The 20,870-nt window shown below is 43.5% G+C and overlaps 1 protein-coding gene across 1 annotated transcript in view; it reads right to left on the bottom strand.

The window, feature by feature from the left end:
• LOC115573181 (receptor-type tyrosine-protein phosphatase N2-like) overlaps positions 1-20,870 on the bottom strand; it is a 214,258-nt gene that overhangs the window by 144,549 nt on the left and 48,839 nt on the right. The window contains exons 10-11 of the mRNA XM_030403851.1: positions 18,273-18,359; positions 5,086-5,165 (exon numbers count right to left, since the gene is read on the bottom strand). Of these exons, the coding sequence (XP_030259711.1) occupies positions 5,086-5,165; positions 18,273-18,359 (167 nt within the window). The remainder of the gene's footprint in view (positions 1-5,085; positions 5,166-18,272; positions 18,360-20,870) is intronic.

Below are 20,870 nucleotides of genomic sequence, written 5' to 3' on the forward strand. Positions count from 1 at the left end.
CGTTGAGACTTAAAATATCAATCCAGGGTCTCCTCAGGTGCTTCTTCACACCCGGTGGAGGATTTTAGTTTCACCTGTGGTTCCAGGAGTTTTCACCACGTGAGGCTGAAAGAAGTTCATTAAAAATCTCAGAGTCGGCTCTAAAAGGCCGAAGACCTTGTAAGACGTCAGGCTGCAGCAGTCGGCTGAAAAGGTTTTGTTTTTTTGGCTTTCATACAGAGAAAAGTGTAACTGCGAGTGGTATAAATCCTCCACCTCCGTCTCTGACTCCTCGGGCTGCAGTGAGGACACTTTCACATGTTCAACAATTTCTCTGACTGTCAGTGTTTTCGTCCTCTGGTTCATCAGGATGTACTTCTCTTCGTAAATACGTGCGTGTGTTATATAAGAGTTTATTTCGTTTCCTGTAGATTTAGATTGGCTCGCAGTGTTTCCATCGTGATCTCAACGATATTTTTAGGCAGTGTCGTCATTACACGTGCGGTGTGAACTCTTTCAAATGTATCCATCCTTCAGATAAAGCATCGTAAATTCAACATGTTATGCCATCTTAATATTTATGGTCTGCACCTTGACTTGAAGGATTCATCAAGGGGGGAAAGAAAAAGGAAAAGGGCAAGAAATGACACTGGAGGACAAAACGTGACAACATCATCATCTGCAAATAAAGAAGAGAGTTAAAATAAAATGTGTTGATATTTTTGAGACAAACACAAAGTACCAACACAACTCTGAGAAGCTCTTCTCGACTGATATGTGAACTGGATGGGAATGATGAACACTTCCCGCCACTTTGCTCAGAGATTATTCCATTAATTAGCATGTAAATCGAGCATTCACTGGTGGAGAGGAGGGGGACGATGTCTTTTTAACTTATTAAACTGATAGTGACCTCTCCGCCAGCAAATTATTTACATGTCAACACACAAATCAAACTTCAGATGCAACATTGACTCACTGAGCGACCGGCTATTGTCTGCCGCGGACAAAGCCGGCTTGGTTAGTTTAACTTGAGAGGAGAGTGTAATGGAAGGAAAAGACCGACCAACTGTCCTAACCGTCCACGTCGTCCCGGGAGTGGACAGCTTTCGGGCATGTGTGAGCAGCTCCGCTCACACTGAGAGGCATGATTAGCATGTATGCAAAAACAAGTGCTGGTGGGATAAAGAAAAAAGAAAGAGTAGAAGTCAGATGAACAGCCGGCGCAGGATCAGGATGTCTCAGCTGCTCTCCTCCTGCTTTAAGTGCTAATTGAGCTGCCCGCTGTCCTGACCCTGACCCCCGGCCTATTCACGGGGTCCCGTTCTCACGGCCGTGACGCACCGCTGGAAGTAGCCTCCGGGTCCCCCCGCCCACCCTCAGCCGGACAATGAGGGGTCACCACCTCGCTGCCCACCATCTTGACATCCACCCCCACGTTTGACAATGGCCCCCGGTGGCCCCGGAGCTCCGCACAATGGGCCGACGCGCGTGACAGAAGTGGTTACGTGGCTTCTTAAAAATGCAGCACCAGGTCTGGTCGGCCCGGCTGCATTAATTGGACCTTTTGGCATCCGGAGTCCGGGGTCAGAATCGATCCGGGTGTAAGAAGGAGAGCAGTGATGAGGTTTAAACTGGACTCCTGTGAGACCGCGTCCACAACTGGATCGATAGTCGCACTAATAATCACAGTCGATCTATTTATACTTGAGTATTCTTAAATGTTATAATTCTCTATACTTTTATATTTCTTGAGGGAATATAGCACCTTCACTCCCTGACAGCTACACATGTTCCATATAAATGACTCAGTAATGGCAGTAACTGATAAATGGGTTAAAAATGAGCCTCACCTCCACCTGCAACATTAAAATGTTACTGACATGTTAATGCGTCACTAAGAAGACTTCACTTATATAATGATGTAATGCTTTAAAAGGGCAGATGTGTCTATAGGTGCAAATGATTCTGTCCATTTGTTCTTATCTGTGTGTTAAAGGTGAATAGCGATTGTCGTTTTTATATCATTTTTATGCTTTGACTTCATTTTTAATCGTTCAATCTTTGTTTTTTCCTCTGCTTGTGACTCTGACGCCAATAAGGGATCAATAACTTACCAATGACGATATCTTACATTATATTTCTGTATAGTAAAAGTTTAAAAAAATTATAATAATGAGAATATTGTGGTAGAAAAACAAAACAAAAAATACTATATAATATTTATAATAATCAGTGTTTTTTTACTTTGTGCATTACCATTGAAATGTAGAAGAAGTCAAGAATATTTGTATTTTAATGACATTAAGCATTCATATGAAAGTAGAGTAAAAAAAAATATGAATACTAAATATTTATATAATATAAACAAAATAACTGCTCTCAATCTTGAGTGATTTTATTTGCTTTAACATGCAAAAATAAATGATCTTCAATCTTTAAAAGATCGTTTGGAGTTGGAGAATTTCCATTTTGTCACCTCCGCGCTGCCAACCAGACGAGTCTGTAGAGTTTGGTCTATAATTCTGAAGTAAATGTACTTGATTAAATAATTATTTTTTTAAATTGATGCCACCAGACGCACTTATTCCTAAAGAAACATCCCTGAAACAAAAAAATGCTGCCAGCTGGGTCTCATCATGACATCAAATAATATTCTCATATTTCCGTTTTACATTTTCAACTTTTATCCAGTGTTCTGATACTTCTCTTTGCGTATCCTTGGTGGTTAATGTCTCTTTCCTCACCATTCATCCTCTGGATATCACACACTCCTCTCAGTACAACGCAGTTCAAATCAGCAGCGTCACAAAACTGCAGCCTCTGAAACGACGACAGTAAAAGGATCCAAACTGTTCCTCCGCCGCTGTACATCGCTCTGTGTTTGAGCATTTCACTGATGTCTTACTGATGTATTCGCAGAGATTAAATCAAATAAAACTGAATTATTTCTTAACACAGCTGCCAAGAGCACTCTCCCAAAACACACAAGTTTGTGACGGAGGAGACAGACGTCCAGCCTCTGCCATCCGCTGCGGAGCGGCTATAAACGATGATAGAACGTCGTCATTACGACGGCCGTGTAAAGCTTAATGTTTCAGAAAAGCACTATAAACCCTGGCCGGGGGGGGCCGGGGGGGAGGGATGCACGCTTTGGGATGGATTGATATTCTAGTTGAATATGACAAACGACACTTTAAAGACGGCCCGCCCACACTATTGCACTTTAGCGGAGAGGACGCCATATTTCATTTCGAGCACGTTCTGTCAGATGTTTGCATTAATAACAATCGAGGCTCATCCGTGACCCCGCGGAGCCGGGCGGGGGGGACGAGAGCGCCAACAATAGCACTTAAAAACAGGAGAGAAGCCGTTGCATAATCAGCACAAAGTGTGTGTGTGTGTGTGTGTGTGTGTGTGTGTGTAAACCTGTGTGTGTGTAAACCTGTGTGTGTGTGCATGTGAGAGGAGGTTGTGGTCGTGTGTGTGTGTGTGTGTGTGTGTAAACCTGTGTGTGTGTGCATGTGAGAGGAGGTGGGGTTGCAATTATCAAGCACGGTTGAGATGTCGGGGGGGTAAAAAAGATAGACAGTGAGCTACTCATGTAAGTGTGTGTGTGTGTGTGTGTGTGTGTGTGTGTGTGTGTGTGTGTGTGTGTGTGTGTGTGTGCGGTTCTGGAATCAGGCCCGGGGAATATCAGGAAACTTCCCTCTCTCTCTCTCCGGACTGACAGCTTGGCTAATGGCAAACATTCCTCCTCTCTTTATTCCCCACTTCATCAACACCCTCGCCTCATTATCGTGAGTCACACTGTAGCCCAGTGCACACACACACACACACACACACACTCCCACACACCTTCACGGTGTCTTCACTGCTGGATTGCACTCTGAGACGTATTATTACAGGGACCCTCTCGGAGTGACAGAAGAGGCTGAACCGAGTCATTTTTGATTTGAAGGATCTTGAAACAGAATGACTGACGAGCAGGTTTCACGAGAAAGAAGGAGGCGGACAAAATCAGAGAACACCTGACGAGGTTTTCAACGTTTACAGCGAATATTAATTCACTGTTCTGCTAGTTTTAACTTCTCAACGTGACCAAGAATGTCTGAAAGTCTGAAATGTGAAGCCAACACTGAAGTGCCGTAAACCTGCATTCTTTCTCATGACCAGCAGGGGGAGGAGAAAATCACCTTCTTCTCACTTGGTTTACTCCCTCAGTAAACAATTTCCTAATGAGTTCATGTTCTCAATCATTTGTTTCACGTCTTTCCATTCATTCCATAAATTATGGTCCCATTACGAGCAGAATATACGCTAAATCAGGGTTTACTTTAAGGCGTGGCTACCCTGTGATTGACACCCACAACAACCACCAATCGGCTCCCCCCTCTCCAAATATGGTCAGTAGAAACAAAAAGATTGTTACAGACATAAAGCCAAAATCAAGTTCTTTTAAAAATGGCAGTCTGCAGAAAGTTTGACGTGGATTGGATTGTTCACGTCTCCTTTTCCAGATTTTAAAGTTTTCTGAAAACTTTATCCTCGCCTCGTTCTTTTACGCACAACTGATATTGATTGGCGTCACGAGACTGAAGCCACCTCGTGCGTCCTTTTTCCCCCCCAGAACTCAAGACTTTTTCATATTTGCGAAAGGAATTATTGAACCGACTCATTACCCCGACAAAACACATTTCTGGTGTCTCTCTTCTTTTTTTTTTTTTTTTTCTACAATGTTTTTTTAGGCACACGTCCAAACTCTGCCACCATGGAGCCAAACATGGCTGCTTAGAGATTTGTGACACAACAGAAAATCCTGCTGGCTTCCTTTCAAAATGGGCCAATACCCAAAAAAAAACTTAGCCAAACTAAACCAAACTGAACACAAAGGAATTTAAAAACTCGCCATGACGTGCCAGTGTGGGGTATGTTCAGAATCCACACTGGGAGAGAGAGAAAAATAAATAAAATAACATTTTACTTTTTTGAAAAAATGTCCATCTGGGGGCCTCAGGTGCAGCGGCGCACCGATGATAATGGCCTGTCTTTTTTTTCTCTCTCTGTCGGTATAAAGACGACATTACTCAGCCGAGGAACACCTACCAGCCACGTTGGCCACATCTGCGGTGCTGACGTTCTGAGTGTTCGGGCTCACTTTGAAGGTCACAGCCGGGCCCACCACCCTGGAAAACACACACAAACACACACAAACACACACACGGTGAGACAAAACACATCCTCAGAATCTATTTCCCATTGGTGGCGAGGTTTTGTTTCTCAGACAGGGGGGGGAGAAAATGAGTTGTGCTCATTAAAGCTCAGCCATACGTGGCGCTGGAGGAAGTAAAAAAAAAAAGGAAAAAGAAAAAGCTTTAACCTGTGGCGATCCTTTAGGCTGCTGCAATCCCCATCACCGCTGCCAGATAACCTCTTGAATCTCAATGTAACGCGCCCGGCGGCATTTAAGCACGCTGGGAAATGAAGAGAAGGAGGGTCGGGGATGAGAGGGATTTTCGGTCATCAACAAGAGGACGCTCTGATACGTGAGGCCCCCGGACGAGCGATTGCATTTCCAGCAGGCCCGTTCTTGTGATGCATTTACATTTTGATTCGACGCGCGGTGATTGCGAGAGCGTATCGTCGTGATGGATTTAGATTGAGGGCGACAGAATGAGAAGACGAGAAGAGGGACAACGTGGACAGAAAAAGACATCTGTATTGTTTTTTCTAGCTGCTTTAGAAGGAGCTCCCCCCCCCCTCCCAACCAACGTTCATCCAACATTCATGCCAATGAAGCAGCTTGAATTGAAACACCGAGGGAGCGATGGAGAGAAGCTGGGTGGTCGGGAGGCAGAGCGGAGTCTCCCAATGTGATTAACCTTTTGTTTTTCCTGCTGTAATTCAGACGAAAAGGCCCAGCAGGAAGATATATTACCAGATTCCCCTCCAGGAAGTATTGTGCCCCGCTATAGGAAGTGACTGCTACTGTAAGCGCTATTATAACATACGGTGACATCATTGTTGGAGCAGGTCCGATCCGACAGCGGAGATGTTTTTTCAGGGATCCAGAAAAGTGGTTTTCGTTTCAGGTTGATGGATTTGAATTGTTGCACTTTGAATGAGGGGCTGCTGAGTGTGTTTGTGCAGGCTGTGCGGTCCGCCTCTTCTGTTTCAGCAAACACAACACAGGAACTGTACAATTTAAAACTCAAAGATAAAAAAAATAGAGGAATACAGATAACAGTTTTCTGTCTTGTGAACTAAATGTCTTCTTTCCTGAATTTTGTCGGTCGGCACAAAATGTCTGACACACGCAGGAAGTGAAACAAACACAACAAAACGAAAAAATTCAATTCAGTCATTATCTCCTCACCCCCGCGCCGATATAAAGACGGCCGACGTTTCACAGTCCAAAACACATTTCCGGAGCTTCACAGCAAAAAAGCGTTGCTGCGTTCTCCTCAAGGACGGAAGTAGCTAAAGAAAAAAGTAAAAATCTGGCAAAATCAAAGTCTCAAAAAGCCCCCGGGACACCAAATTGATTTAAAAAGACGTTATTTACTCCGTTTTTTAAGCCAAATTCTTCACAGTAGCGGCTAAAAGCTCAAATCCTGTCTGACTGCACGGCGAGCGTGTCAATAAACTCCCGATTCATTCAGGTTCTCTGTTTTTCTGGAGACTTGCATGGAGCCATCTTATGTATTTCCTTGGCTGTTGTTCTACGTTTTAAAACAAGTCTCCAGCTACGTCAGCTGTTGAGGAGAACGCTGCACGTCGTTTTGTCCTTCCCAACGACTTTCCATCAGCACGGAGGTGAGGAGGTGATGCCTGAATTTACACTTTTGGGTGAACTTTTCCTTTAAAAGATCTTTTCTCTTCCGAACCTTCAAAACATTTTATTAATTGTATGTGATGTGCGCTTCTCTACCCGTCAATCCATCCAGCCAGTTAGTTATGGAGGCTCCAAGTACCAAAATACAAATTGAAGGAATTGATTTCTCCATTTCATGCAGCTGTTTACTTCTTATGTTTATGGATGGATTGTAAAGATCTTTGATAGAGACATCAGGATGGATCGCAATGAGGTTACATATCGATATGTCATCACGAGACGGTTTCATAAACGCCTAAAAGTTCCTCGTCGTCACTTTCAGTAAAAGGACCTGAATGCTTCTTCCACCTCTGATTTACTTTTCAGCCAGTTTTCTCCTCTTTCACCCATCATCAGGAGAAAAACTCCAAAGTTTCCTCTCTCAAACGTTTTTATCAAGAGCCTCCGTTTGACATTCAGCGCCACGCCGTCATTATTGTGGCTTTTAATTGGGTTCCTCGGTCCCTGAGGTCAGTGCATCAAAGACAAACACAACAGCGCCAACAGACTCACAGCAGTGATGTTGTACTATTCTAACATTTATGGTGCAATTAGACCAGGTCAAATTAATAATCCCCAGGGGGAAACTCAGTGCGCTAAGTGCTCGAATTGAGCAGAAAAATAAGAAAACAACTCAACTTCCTGTCTCTTCTGTAACGGCGTCCTGCTGTAAACTGCTCTTTGCTGTACGAGCGTCCAAACAGACGTGTCTCATTCGTCTGGGGAGCTCCACAAAATGCTCCGGCTCATTTTTGTCTGACCGTTATTTCTCCTCCGAGCGACGATGAGGCCCGTGTATTTGTCACATCTGTGAAGTGATTCATCAGCCGGCGCGGTGCGACGCGTACGTGTGTGATGAAGAGGGGGGAAATCACTCACGTTGAGTTGATCACATATCCATCTGTCGGCCTCCGCCACCCAGAGCACCTCCCGCACAGAGACCCCGCATCCACTCCACCATCCAGACCTGGTGAACAACCTCGTCACTCACCGGCAGCAGAAGCTCACGCGAGGTGATCACAACATCGTCTGTTACTCATATTGATCATTGAGGAAACAGAATCATCATAATAATATAATAAAAAATTACTTTTGTATCTTTTTTGAGAGACAGATGCATCAAGATTGAGATTTTCTGGAGGTTTCTCAACATCATCGGCTGACAAAACCCATTAATGTGGTTAAAAATCACTTTTGTTAAGCTGCAAAAAAAAGAAAGAAATCTGATGTTTTGGTCATTCAGATGTTTTAATCGAATGATGACTGATTTGTGTAAAAAGATCTGCTGATGAGGACGATAACTGAAACTATAAATCCTACCATCCAACAGAACTGATCGCTAATCTGACGGTTTGATTGACGACAGACACAAATCCTCTCACGTTAAAGAGATAAATCATCTATATTTTATCGAAAAGATGAAAACACTGGTGCTCCTTTCTTTCTTTTTTTTTAAAGGACACTGAATAATGAATCTCAAAAACAATTTATTTACTTTGTGAACAGTTGTGGAAGATTATTCTTCAAAACAAAGTGGAATAAACACTGTTTTTTAAATGAGTCAGCGGTGAAAGACGTCATAGAACCCTTTTAGTTAAATACCACAAAGAGAAAAACCTTCCAGTGACAGCACTGACAGGAAAACATTAACATTACGACTACACCTATGTTATATATTCTATTGAGCCAATCTGTAATTGTATTCAAGCTAACGTGCACATCATTGGTCGCCTGTCTCTGTAACTTTGAGGGAAATATCAGTTTTAAACATCAGAAAACGAGAAAGGAAGGAAGGAAGCTCAACGTCACGTGACTTTAAACCTCTTCTCTGAATATTTCTGTTGGCGTCATGTCATCTGTGGATGAAGACAAGCAACTCCCATGATCCCCCACCCCTTCATGATGTCATCAAACTCCATCCTCAGTCATTGTTTTCCGCTAGAGGCAGACATTTTTACATTTTTCCATTTTTCTATATCTGGCATGTTTTTACTGCTGTTATGATTCAACAGCCATGAGATAATCAGGGATATTTAACCTCTTCAGTGCTCCACATTTCTTCAAAACTTCGGATTTATCAGCAAATTCTATACCTGTAAATATAATCCCTTAAAAACCTTCTAAGGAATACGAGTGTTTCCCCATTTGTGCATTTATCGGGTGGCGGGGAGGTCCTGAAAGGGGAGAACTGGGGGGGATATAGATCAATTTCTAGTGCAATGAAGCATCTTGTTTCTTTTTATTTTGGTAAGATAAAATGTACTGAGGTATGTTTTGAGATTTTGTTGAGACACAAAAAGTTGAACAGAAGTTGAGGAGAATAATCCTCCTGACTGCCTCTCAGAGTTAACACCAAAACAGTAATTTTAATGGTCTTATCCCACGCTGACGCTAAAATAACTGAATATAGAAAGCAACCACTAACTTCAGTCATAAGATACTGTAAGAGTGCTGAAATAGAAATATAATATTTCTAGTGAGGGAAGGAGGAAGTTCTCCCAAAGCGAAAATGAACCTAAAAACTACAGTAAATTGTTTTCATCACTTCAAAAACCTCCATTTTTATGGAGCCATTCTGTTATTATAGAGTCCTTAAATTGAAAGTTTCTATAAATGAGTTTGAAAACATCAGTTGTTTCTACTTGAAAACCCACTCGAGTGTTTTTTTTCTTCTTCTCTGCTGATACCAGCTGTTGTTTCAAGATACCGACGCTCGCTTTAATCCAAAAAAACTGTCGGAGATTTGTTTTAAAATGAAGCTTTTAGAGCTCAAATTTGTTCCCCGGGAAGCTTTTAACCGACATCAGCTGATTGCAGAACAACACAGACACACTCGAGACTCAAAATCAGGAGAAATGGCTGATAAAGATGCAGATTTCTCTTGCAGCGTTCACACCTCTGGCCTTTAAAAAGTCTACATCAGTCCATCATCGTCGTCATCCAGGCCCGCTCTCTCCTCCTAGTGGCGGCTCTTTGATATGACCCCCTCAGCTCAGACAGACATTACATCACCTCGACCCTCCTGTGCCCAATAAAAAAAAGAAACATCCAGTCTACTCTACACTCTCGGTTACGCAACAGCCATCATTATTCGGCGGGCCAGCTCCAGTCAAAGGCCGCGCGAAGCCACCCACATCAACGCTTCCCCGCCGCCCTCTTCTCTCGCCCTCAACAACCACTACCAGGCCGCCGCCGCCACCGCCGCCGCCGCTGCTGCTAAAAACATTTCCAAGGCCGCTCTGCCTGAAAGCGCTCACCGTCAGGATTATCTAATCAGTATCGAATTGTTCCAAAAGAGAAAAAAAAAAAAAAACGTAAAAAGGGTGTGAGTCACTCTCCAGGTTTGTTTTGTGTCCCGGCTCAGTGTGTAGGCTCGCACTTTTTTATGATTCAGATGTTGCCAGAGTTTTTTTTTTATTTTTTTATTTCCGCTTCAGGCTGCGTGAACCTCTGCTGCTGCTGCTGCTCTCCGCCCCCCCGAGAGGAAACTGTCAGGGAAAAAAAAAAGGGAAGTTTTGTTGTCTTTTTTCAGCGGGCCGGGGTCGCGCAGGTCGCTAACTACTTTGTTCACAGACATTTGTGTTGTTTTAATAATATGCTAATCTGGAGCTATTGTGCGAGGTGGAAGGTGGAGGTGCCTGCGGTGCTGCTGCTGCTGCTGCTGCTGCTGCTGCCGCCTGGTAAACGGATGAGCTGCAGGACGAACGTATGGGAGGGAAATATATTTATATACTGCTATGACTTTATACAGTGCTCTCAGTTCTGTTACAGTCGATATAACTTCTCACAGTTAACAGAGCAGCTCGCCCGAGTACAAAGACAAACACTGTTCCATCCTGACAGAAGATATTCGTTTCATTTTTCTACTTTTTTGGAGACGTAAACCTGGGAGATATTTTCCTCTACCTAAATATAAAAAGAGGTGGACGGACTTTCTTTTGTGATTTACACTGAAGTAAAACATTTGCTGCCCTGTTATGCGTCTAATGATCCACAAACGTCCCTGTGAACAGACTGACAGGAAAATAAGTGTAATCTTTCAATCAATCAAAACCTCTTGTTTTTTGTGGAAATGACCCTTTAAAACAGAGGAATCTAAGATAAGTGACCCGGCTGAACAGGCTATACATTCACATTTCTCCGATGATAGAAAGTAACTAAGTACATTTACTCTGCTGTAGCATTTCCATTTTCTACTTCTGCTACCTGCTAAATTGTTTAATTCTACTCAAACACAATCATTTGATGACTTTAGTTAATTACTAGTTACTTTATTGGCAATCGGATTTTAAAAACTGACTCCAATAATTAGAAAAATGCTGAATATCTGATCAGAATTGAACCATTTCATAGATTGTACACATAAATCTAAATACTGTACATGTTAGATTTTATTTTACCAAGCACATTTAATATCAGACATTTTTACTCTCGTTCTATTTGTATGAACGACTTTCACCTTTATCAACCTATTTTAACATCTTTCCTTCTTTTAAAGAGTAAAACATTTAGCAAACTGCTTTCTCTAAAGTCTGAAATGCTTTTTTCCTTTTTGTCTTTGAATGAATGCTGCCGTGTGGGAGTCGAGCGCTGACCCGACGGGAACAGTTTGATTCAGCGTTGTGACCGACTCGTCATCCGTCCCTGAAGCGACTGATGAGACTCTGTGAGAACCACAGAGCTCCACTCCGTCCTTCACGCTGATGAAAGAACAGGAGCTAATCAATGAGGATGCTGATACGGAACATTCTCAACGAGATTATTTTAAAGAAGATCATTAAAACTCTCAGGAAACAACACAGTGACGTCGAGGGAAACATTTCTGCTGTGGAGGAAAAAGAATAAACGGTCTCTGAACGTCGAGTCAGACACAAGCTGACGACACCGAACCATGTTTGTACTTTACGACACGTTAATAAACTCAGGGTTCGTACACATTTTTCAAGGTCAAATTCAAGCACTTTTCAAGCACTTTTAAGGGTAATTTAAAAGATTTTCCAGCACCTTATTGCTGGGGTAAAATACTTTTCTACAGGAATATATAAACTCATTGATTTTCCTTCACTTTTTATCACAATAATGTACATTGTATTATGCTGTAAACATCTAAAATTATGTTTCATAACAGCAAAAACTTCAGAAATTAATTATCCGGTCTGATCCCAATTTTGTGAAAGACACAGAGTTATAATGTCAAGCACTTTCAAGCACTTAAACTAAAATCCAAGCACTTTTCAGACCTTGAAAACACAACAATGAAATTCAAGTACTTTCAAGGATTTCAAGCACCTGTACGGACCCTGTAAACTCTAAAAACACCTAAACTGAATAACATCAACAGTTTCTGGGCGTTTTATTTGCATCAGTCACAATTTTACTCGCTGTAGACTTAAAGGGCCAGTAAGTATTTTTGGAGAGGAAAGGCAAAATCAGAATTAATAATAAAACAAACTCAGAAATATTATTTTTTTTTCCATAATTGAATAAACAATCTTTTCTCAAGGTGTGAAGCTAGAAAGGTGGCAGGGTCCGCCACATATAAACAACGTAAAACAGCATAAAGTGTTTGTCGTTTATTTAGTTTGACTAATCATATAATGATCAATGACGATATGTCTCCACTGATTAAAATGTCCCTCCAAAAACTACATACTGCACCTTTAAAAATATATTTTGTTCTGTACATAATGTCGGTTCTTGATGCTGATGATGACGTGAGCGTTCAAACTGTCTAAAATCTTTACAGCCAAAACAAGCTTTGTTCTTGAGAAGCAGATCTTAGTGATGAAGTGATGAAATAAGCCTTTTTTTTTTCTTTCTACAAACACGGCAACTTAAATCGAGTTTGAGCCGCTGAGCTTTGATCAAACACAATCTATGAATTCTAGTCAAGAGACCCGAAAGTTTCAGGAGCTGCCAAACATGTCGCGCTTAATTCTGGGTTGAATAAAGTTTGTGTGACATTTCAATTTGTAGCAATCATGCAGCCATTAAAACATGTTACACGTTCATTTCACTCTTCTTAAATCTTTATATCAGAGTTTAGAATTGGAGGAAACTTGAGATGTTAAAAGAGATTGAAAAGCCGTGGAAACCAGTTGTTGCTGGTGTTGAGAAGCAGGGGCGGTATAAAAGCCAGAGGCATGCTGGGTAAATCAGCGGGCTCAGTGTCAGCGTAAAGCCTTTGTCTCTGGGCTTTACTTGTTCTGCTGGAGGTGCCACAGCGGTGAGGAGCCGGGTCGGCTCTGGAGAAAAAATAAGCGTGGCGCCGCTGACAAATTGTCAAGGCGGCTCCCCCTGCTGGGCTTTCACCGCGCTCGCAACAAAAGAGACCCCCAGCTTTCTCTCTCTCCCTCTCCGTATCTACATCTCTCTCTCTCTCTCTGTCGCTCTGTCGCTTTCTCTGCCTCCTATCCATCACCCTCCCCAGTGTAAAGCTCCCCTCCTTTCATTCCCAGAATAGGAGAACAAAGACAAAAGGTGCATTAGAACAGGAGAACAGTGCGGGCCACCCAGCACGGCGAGGAGCCGCGGGAACAACGGGGCCCGGGTGGGAGTGTGTGTGAAGGTATGTGCGTGTGTGTGTGTGTGTGTGTGTGAATCGCACGACCCCAAGCCGCCCAATCCCCACCTGTCCACACACACACACACACACACACACTCACAAATACATGAACGTTCACATGAATCCTTCCTTCTCCGTGTTACTGCAACTCCACTTCAAAGCTGCTTCATCGACGCTGCAGAGCGACTTCACTGCATGAAAACCTCAGCGCGCACACACACACACACACACACACACACACATACACACACCCTGACAAGTGTTCAAGTACACAGTCGACACGTTGCCGGTGTTAATAACACCATCAAAAAACACAGTAGCATGCAGCCGCTGCAGAGCCTCTTTGAGGACAAACACATTATCTAATCAGCGCCGGCCGACGACCGAGCGACTGACATTGAAAGAATCAATACTTGATAATACCGCAAATATGCTGCTCTCGCAAGATAACAGAGCAATAATCCAAAATGATTCTGCACAGATTGCTGTAATCACATTTTCATAATTGCCCTGAGAAATCACTCATCGAGTCCAAACTCCACTCCGTCAAACACTGAAGAGCAGCGCAGCAGTTAAATAATGCTCTTTATAATGTCAGGAACAGGTCAGGGAGGCTCGTTTTCATCAAGCGCTGATTGTTTCTGAATGTTCAGCTCTTCTGTTGAGTTTCCCCACACGTAGACCCAGTTATACTAACAGCTGCCGGAGTTTATTTAGTGACGCATTTAAAATATTAAACTTTTATCTCTGTATCTGTCAGAGAAAGGTCTCACACTTTTTCATCCCATGATTCCTACAATATGGTTATAAAACAACACATGTGTGATGGAGGCAGGATATTTTAACAGTTTAGAAATAAACTTTATTGGCAAAATTGTGCCAGACACGTCCATCCAGCCATATGGTCCAGATCTGGGTTCCTTTTCTATTCTGCAGGGCCGGATCTGTTCCGGTTCATCTGCTCCGGTCTTGGCTGACATGGTACGGCCTGCTTGTGGCTCGGATCTGGCAAACACGTGGGTCAGATGAACGTGCCTGGTTCTGGCCACTATCGTCCGACTGATATCTGAACTCCAGCGTGACCCGACATGAGAAGCTTCAACCTGAATGTGCAACAAGATCGTATTTCGATCTCAGGCAATTCAATTACTAATATCAATTCAATAAACTCGTACTCAGACTAGTTCTGCTGATGGAGGCTGTGTCATGTCGGATCAACTAACTTAGATGTACAATTCTACTGAAGTGATGGACAAAACTGTGAAATAAAACCTGCAATACACCTTTTACTTCCACATTTACACGCTTTCTGTCCCTCGCTGCGTCAACAGAGTGACAACCGAGGCCACAAACACACTTTTACGTCCACATACGAGACTCTCTACACCGTCTGCACACTGACTGTAATCCCCAGCAGTCAGCTCAAACTGCGACCCACTGCAGAAGCTGTTGTTTTCTCGCCGCATTAAAAATGTTCAAAAAACCAGCCGCAAAGTCACCTGTGAGGGCAAAACACATGGCAAGAGCTCTGCAGAAGGACGGACAGAGAGAGAGAAACAAGAGAGAGAGAAGACAGAAATAGATTGACAAACTGAGGAAGAAGCAGATTGAGAAGGAAAGACGAGGAAGAAACAGAGTGACGGAGGGAAAGACAGAGAGGAGTAGATAACGACAGAGAGAGAGAGAGAGGGAGGGAGGGTTCAGGCAGAGTTCAGTCTCATTAATAAATGATTGCAGTTAGCGGCGGCTCGACTCCAACATGTCAATAACGCCGACGAGCTTCTCTCGCCGCCTCCCTCCACCCCGAGCAGGGGAGAAATGTTGACAGAATGAAAATCAGGCGCCGTCCTTGGCGAGGACACTGTTTTCTTTACTTTCCTCACTTCTGATTTTTGACGCCCTGCGCTGCTGGAAAAATCTCTATTTTCATTTTTCTTTTTTCTGGTTATCCCATCAGTTCGCCCCGATGCTGCTCATCATCATCATCATCATCATCAGCAGCAGCAGCAGCAGCAGCAGCAGCATCCACGGAGGAGATATCTGAGGAGTTTCATAACGTGCTGCTCGCCCCTTTGAGTAAAACTGCCGCCCACTCGAGCCCCACAGGTGCCGGATGGTCGATGTCGGGGGAACGTAAAGCGACTGTATAGATGAGATGAGTCACCGTCAGACCTCTGGCCCCCTTCAGTAGCTCCAGTCTGAGTATCTCTGCGTCCTCTGTGATTTTCAAAACCTCACAGTGATGAATTTGAAGTAATTCTAAATTTAATTCCACCGCTTGGCCGTCTGACAGCTGGCAGGGCAACATTTCCACAGGCGCTGTTAAATCACAGGCCGCCGAGAGCTTCAGAAGGACGTTATACGCATTAAAATGCTTTTATTGTGTTTCTGAACTCGCTGCCGGAGAGCTAACTTTGTATTTGTGTATACGCTGTTTACCAAAAGACCCGAAACCTGAACCCCACCCGCCCACATCACATCACATCACATCGCGAGGACTCGGCTCCGGGACCTGAAAGGCGTTTTTACATTTAAACACAGTGTTTGTTTTCACGGTTGTTTGTGCAGATTTAATGTTTGAATTAGGCTTCGGTAAAGATCTACGCAAAGTTCTCTGCAGATCTCAGTGGAGAAAAGGGATGAGACGTCCTCGTAGGCCAGTCGTGCTGCTCGACAGCCATCTCTGCAACAGCTAACAAGATCGAACCCTTCTCTCAATCTATAATCTATCTTTAAAATGTGTAAAGTAAAAAGATTAATACACCTTCTCCCCATGTTGTATTTCTGCTGCTCGTGGCTTCATGACACAACATCCTTTTAATGTCTCCAGCGTTTCAGACTTTTTTATTTATATATGCCTTTTGCCGTCTCCTCCTATAATGTTTCTGATGATCCAAGTGTTGAAATGACTCCCAAATATTATCGATGCGTTACTGATTTTCATCCGACTGGTTGATAAAACTCATATCAGGCAGATGGTTTCGCAAGAATCAAAGAAACAACCATGTGAATATCTTTGAATGAACGACCCCTCAAAGTTTTTTCTTTTTTTCTTATGTGCAGCTCAGATCCGTCTGCAGCGTTTTGACAGCTATAATCATAACTATAATCTCATTTAAAGCAACGTTAACGAGTTAATTTAAAACATGCAGAACACATATTCACCTTATAACCTGATGCACATCTGGGAGACACAGAGCATCAACATGAGGCTTGACTTCCAGATGTTTTAGTCTCCACCGACTCCAAACTATCTGTCTAAATGCTTCAGCTTCTAAACAAGCTAGCTGCTAACTTCTGTTCGTCTGCTTTTTGGTGCTGAGCAGGAAAAAGATCTGTGATTAAAGGGATATTCCGGTGTAAGTTTAATCCATGGTCTAAATCACCGTGAAACTGTGTTAGACTCTCGAGAGATCAAGTTAGCAGACCGCTAATTTACGGAGTTTTATCAACCTCAGAAACGACCGCACTACAACAATACACTGCAGTAAATGGATCCAAATATAAACCGCCACCAAAAAGCCACAAATAATGCTCAGAACAGCACCAAACTTCAGCAACAGTACAAATAGGGTCTCAGCACATAGTCCGGGGCATCTAACCTCCGCTAGCTTAGCTGGATTTCTATTGTGAAGCTAAAAACAGACTTCAACTCTCCTCCATCAGCTTCCGGGTCGGGGAAGTCCCGACGCGACGATTACCGAGTGCGGTTAGAAATGCTCAGTTCCGTTCTTTTCCCTGTCCACTCTCGATAATAACTGTTATAAACTGGCAGGTAAGACACATATGAACTTTGATTGCTTTTCCATGGAGTCATAATCATACATTTTCATCCATGAGCCGCGGAACTCTACTGCACTCGGTAATCGACTCGTCGGGACTTCCTGTCAACAGGAAGCTGCTGCAGAAGAGTGGTAAATTTAGTCAGCTTTTCAGTAGAAATCCAGCTAAGCTAGCGGAGGTTAGATGCCCCGGACTATGTGCTGAGACCCTATTTGTACTGTTGCTGAAGTTTGGTGCTGTTCTGAGCATTATTTGTGGCTTTTTGGTGGCGGTTTATATTTGGATCCATTTACTGCAGTGTATTGTTGTCGTGCGGTCGTTTCTGAGGTTGATAAAACTCCGTAAATTAGCGGTCTGCTAACTTGATCTCTCGAGAGGGAGTCTAACACAGTTTCACGGTGTGTTAGACCATGGATTAAATTTACACCCGGAATATCCCTTTAAGTATCATCAGATTATCTCCCCTCGATCGGACCGGATCAGATGATTGATGAATACTTGGTGCGGTACATGAGCTATGTTTGCAGTGCTCATCATGATCGAAACCTTCACAGCACATTATATGTATAATCCCAACTGTTGTGCTGGATGTGTGATCACAAGTTGAACAAACTGGCATCAAACTGATAAATTCTCTCTGCGCTTCAAAGCTGTGCAGCGTTTGATTGTCCGCGGACGATTGTGTGAAAATGAAGCCGTTAATGAGCCGCTGAAAATCTTGGAAAATTCTCAAGCCAGATGTGTGAACCTGCTGGATTTATGCTTCTGACAACAAATGGTGTGAAATGTGTCACATCCAGTGTATTTATTGGCATTTTGTAACCAGAACAGGTGCAAACGGATCTCAGCCGTCTCGGTAGAGATAGACGATTCAAAATGGCGGCAAAGACAGCAAAAGTGCAGCTTTGTGGTTTTTTTGCATTATTATTTTACACAGTCGTGACAAATGAATGATTTGAACCTGGAGGAAACAATCGCAGCTTTGAGGTTTGGATGGTGATTTTTCAGTCGGGAGAACAAACGGCAGTAATGAGACAAAACAAGGAGCGATACGAAGCAGCAGATACATACGAGAGCTCGGAGAAGTCCGTCATCTGGATCTTAGCCATGCGAGCCAGGATCTCCATCAGGTGGAGGCCTTCGTCCGTCTGCAGCCCACTGATGAGGAAGAGGAAGAGAAAGTAAAACACAACACCTCAAAAACAAGTCTACCTGGAAAATAACCCCTCAGAGCACGATCACAAAGATCTTGATTTCCTTTTGTCTTTTTTTTAAAACACAGCTGTTTGCAGGACGCGTGCCCTCGATTGAATGCATCTATTTCACGCTATGTAAGATCAATAACAACAATATTAAGTAAACGGTGCCCAGACTACAGAAGCACCACGCCTTTAAAATTGTTCGACCCGTAGAAAGGCGTAAAGAAAAAGAAAACACTTCAGAATTGAGGTCTGAAGTGTCCTGACGCATGAAGTCTCGTTGCTGTTGGTCTTGTTTGCTTATGTAGGTCAGACAAAGACACCGGCGGATTCACAACTAGTACAAAAAGTTCCTCGGAGTACATTTAAACATCCATAAAAATATGCAAATGCAGGCCGACGTCTCTCCGCTCGTTAACGTTGTGGAACTTTGAAGTACGCGCGGCGAACTGAACCGATTAGGCAAATAGTTTTTTTTTCTCTTCACAGTGGCGCAACTTAAATCCAGAATCTGTTCGGATTAGACTCGTGGCAGGTAAACACGTAATGAGGGCAAAGGAAATTCTTTGAAATTCAAATGTGCGTTGAGGTGAAACTCTCTTTATAAATGTGTCATTTTCTAATTAAGCAAAAGTCAAAAGCTGAGAGCGTTTCCCTCCAGAATCCAGGTGGATGACAGAAGATACTGAGGGAATACAAACCGAGAAGAAGAAGAAGAAGAAAAATACTGAGAGTTTCACATGAGATTGTCCATCACAGAGAGAATGAAAATCTCTCTGTGTCTCCTGGTAACATCGAACGTGCACTCTGAGCTACAAAGAACGATCAATCAGTCCGAGAGAGAAAACAAGGAGGAAAAAATGCTTCACGGACAACACAGACGCTCCCAGGTGAGGTCAGGTGGGAGCGAGGTCAAGAGGTGGGAAGTGGCGTTTGATGGCGATGTGAATACTGAAGAGGGAAATGTGCAGCTCGTAATCATCGCTCCCCGCTTCCTCCCTCGCTTTAAGCATTTAAAGTTTGTGCCGACAGGGAGAGACGAGGTCAGAGAGATCCGAGCAGCCATTCAACATACCGAATGACTCTGACGATGTTCGACAATGAGAACGACCTCCGCTGAAAGACGAGGAGAACCACTTCACCGGGAACCCTGATCGCGTGTAGTTATTGTAAACGCACATCAGCGTCGACGCAAAGAGTTTTAAATTATGAGGAACTCGTTGTAGACTTCTCAGAAAGTTAAATCAATGTGTACGAGAACAGATGACTCCAGTAAAAAGTCTAGACTATTAAAGTTAAAGGTAGAATCAGTAGGATTTGTCCCAGCTGTTCCTGAACGCACCACAAAGACAGTTGATTGTTGAGTCTCATTCCCAGGACGTCAAATAGACACATGTTGGGTTGGTAAAGCGTCCCGAGCAGCAACAAAGAGAGAAATCAGAAACTCTCTGCAGATACGAGACACTAACACGCCTTTTCTCCACATTCCAGTCTCCCTCTCTGTCTGTTTACGGCTTCTTACGTCTTTTACGTCTTTGTCTCGTCTCGCTGCAAATAAAACAAATCCATAATTTTCCTCAAACCAGTGGCGTACGCAGACTTTGAAGGGCAGGGGCGAAAAGACGGGCACTTTAGCGCGCGTTTTGGCTCGCAAGAGGACACTTTAGCGCGCGTTTTGGCTCTCAAGAGGGCAGTTTATCATGTTTTAACCAGCCAAGGGGGCAGTTTAGTGTGTTTTGCCAAACAAGAGGGCACTTTAGCGCGCATTTTGGGCTCCCAAGAGGGCAGTTTATCATGTTTTAACCAGCCAAGGGGGCAGTTTAGTGTGTTTTTGCCAAACAAGAGGGCACTTTAGCGCGCATTTTGGCTCCCAAGAGGGCACTTTAAGCACGTTATTTGGCTCCCAAGAGCGCAGTTTATCATGTTTTAAACCAGCCAAGGGGGCAGTTTAGTGTGCTTTGCCAAACAAGAGGGCACTTTAGCGCGCGTTTTGGCTCCCAAGAGGGCACTTTAGCGCGTTTTTTGGCTCCCAAGAGCGCAGTTTATCATGTTTTAACCAGCCAAGGGGGCAGTTTAGTGTGTTTTGCCAAACAAGAGGGCACTTTAGCGCGGGTTTTGGCTCCCAAGAGGGCACTTTAGCGCGTGTTTTGGCTCCCAAGAGGGCAGTTTATCATGTTTTAACCAGCCAAGGGGGCAGTTTAGTGTGTTTTGCCAAACAAGAGGGCACTTTAGCGCACGTTTTGGCTCTCAAGAGGGCACTTTAGCGCGCGTTTTTCAACAATTGGGCCAAGAAGGGGGGCGACTGTCCCCCCTGCCCCCCCCCCCCGTTGTGCACATCACTGCCTCAACGCATCAAACTAAAGCAACGAGCCTGTTTTGAAAGTTTGAGGTGGAAGAGTTCAGATATTTGTGTTCAGGTGTTAGGGAGGGAAAGACAAACATTATCTGAAAAATACCTGAAAAATCAAGT

Source organism: Sparus aurata, chromosome 21, assembly GCF_900880675.1.
Source record: "Sparus aurata chromosome 21, fSpaAur1.1, whole genome shotgun sequence".
Classification (NCBI taxonomy): Eukaryota; Metazoa; Chordata; class Actinopteri; order Spariformes; family Sparidae; genus Sparus; species Sparus aurata.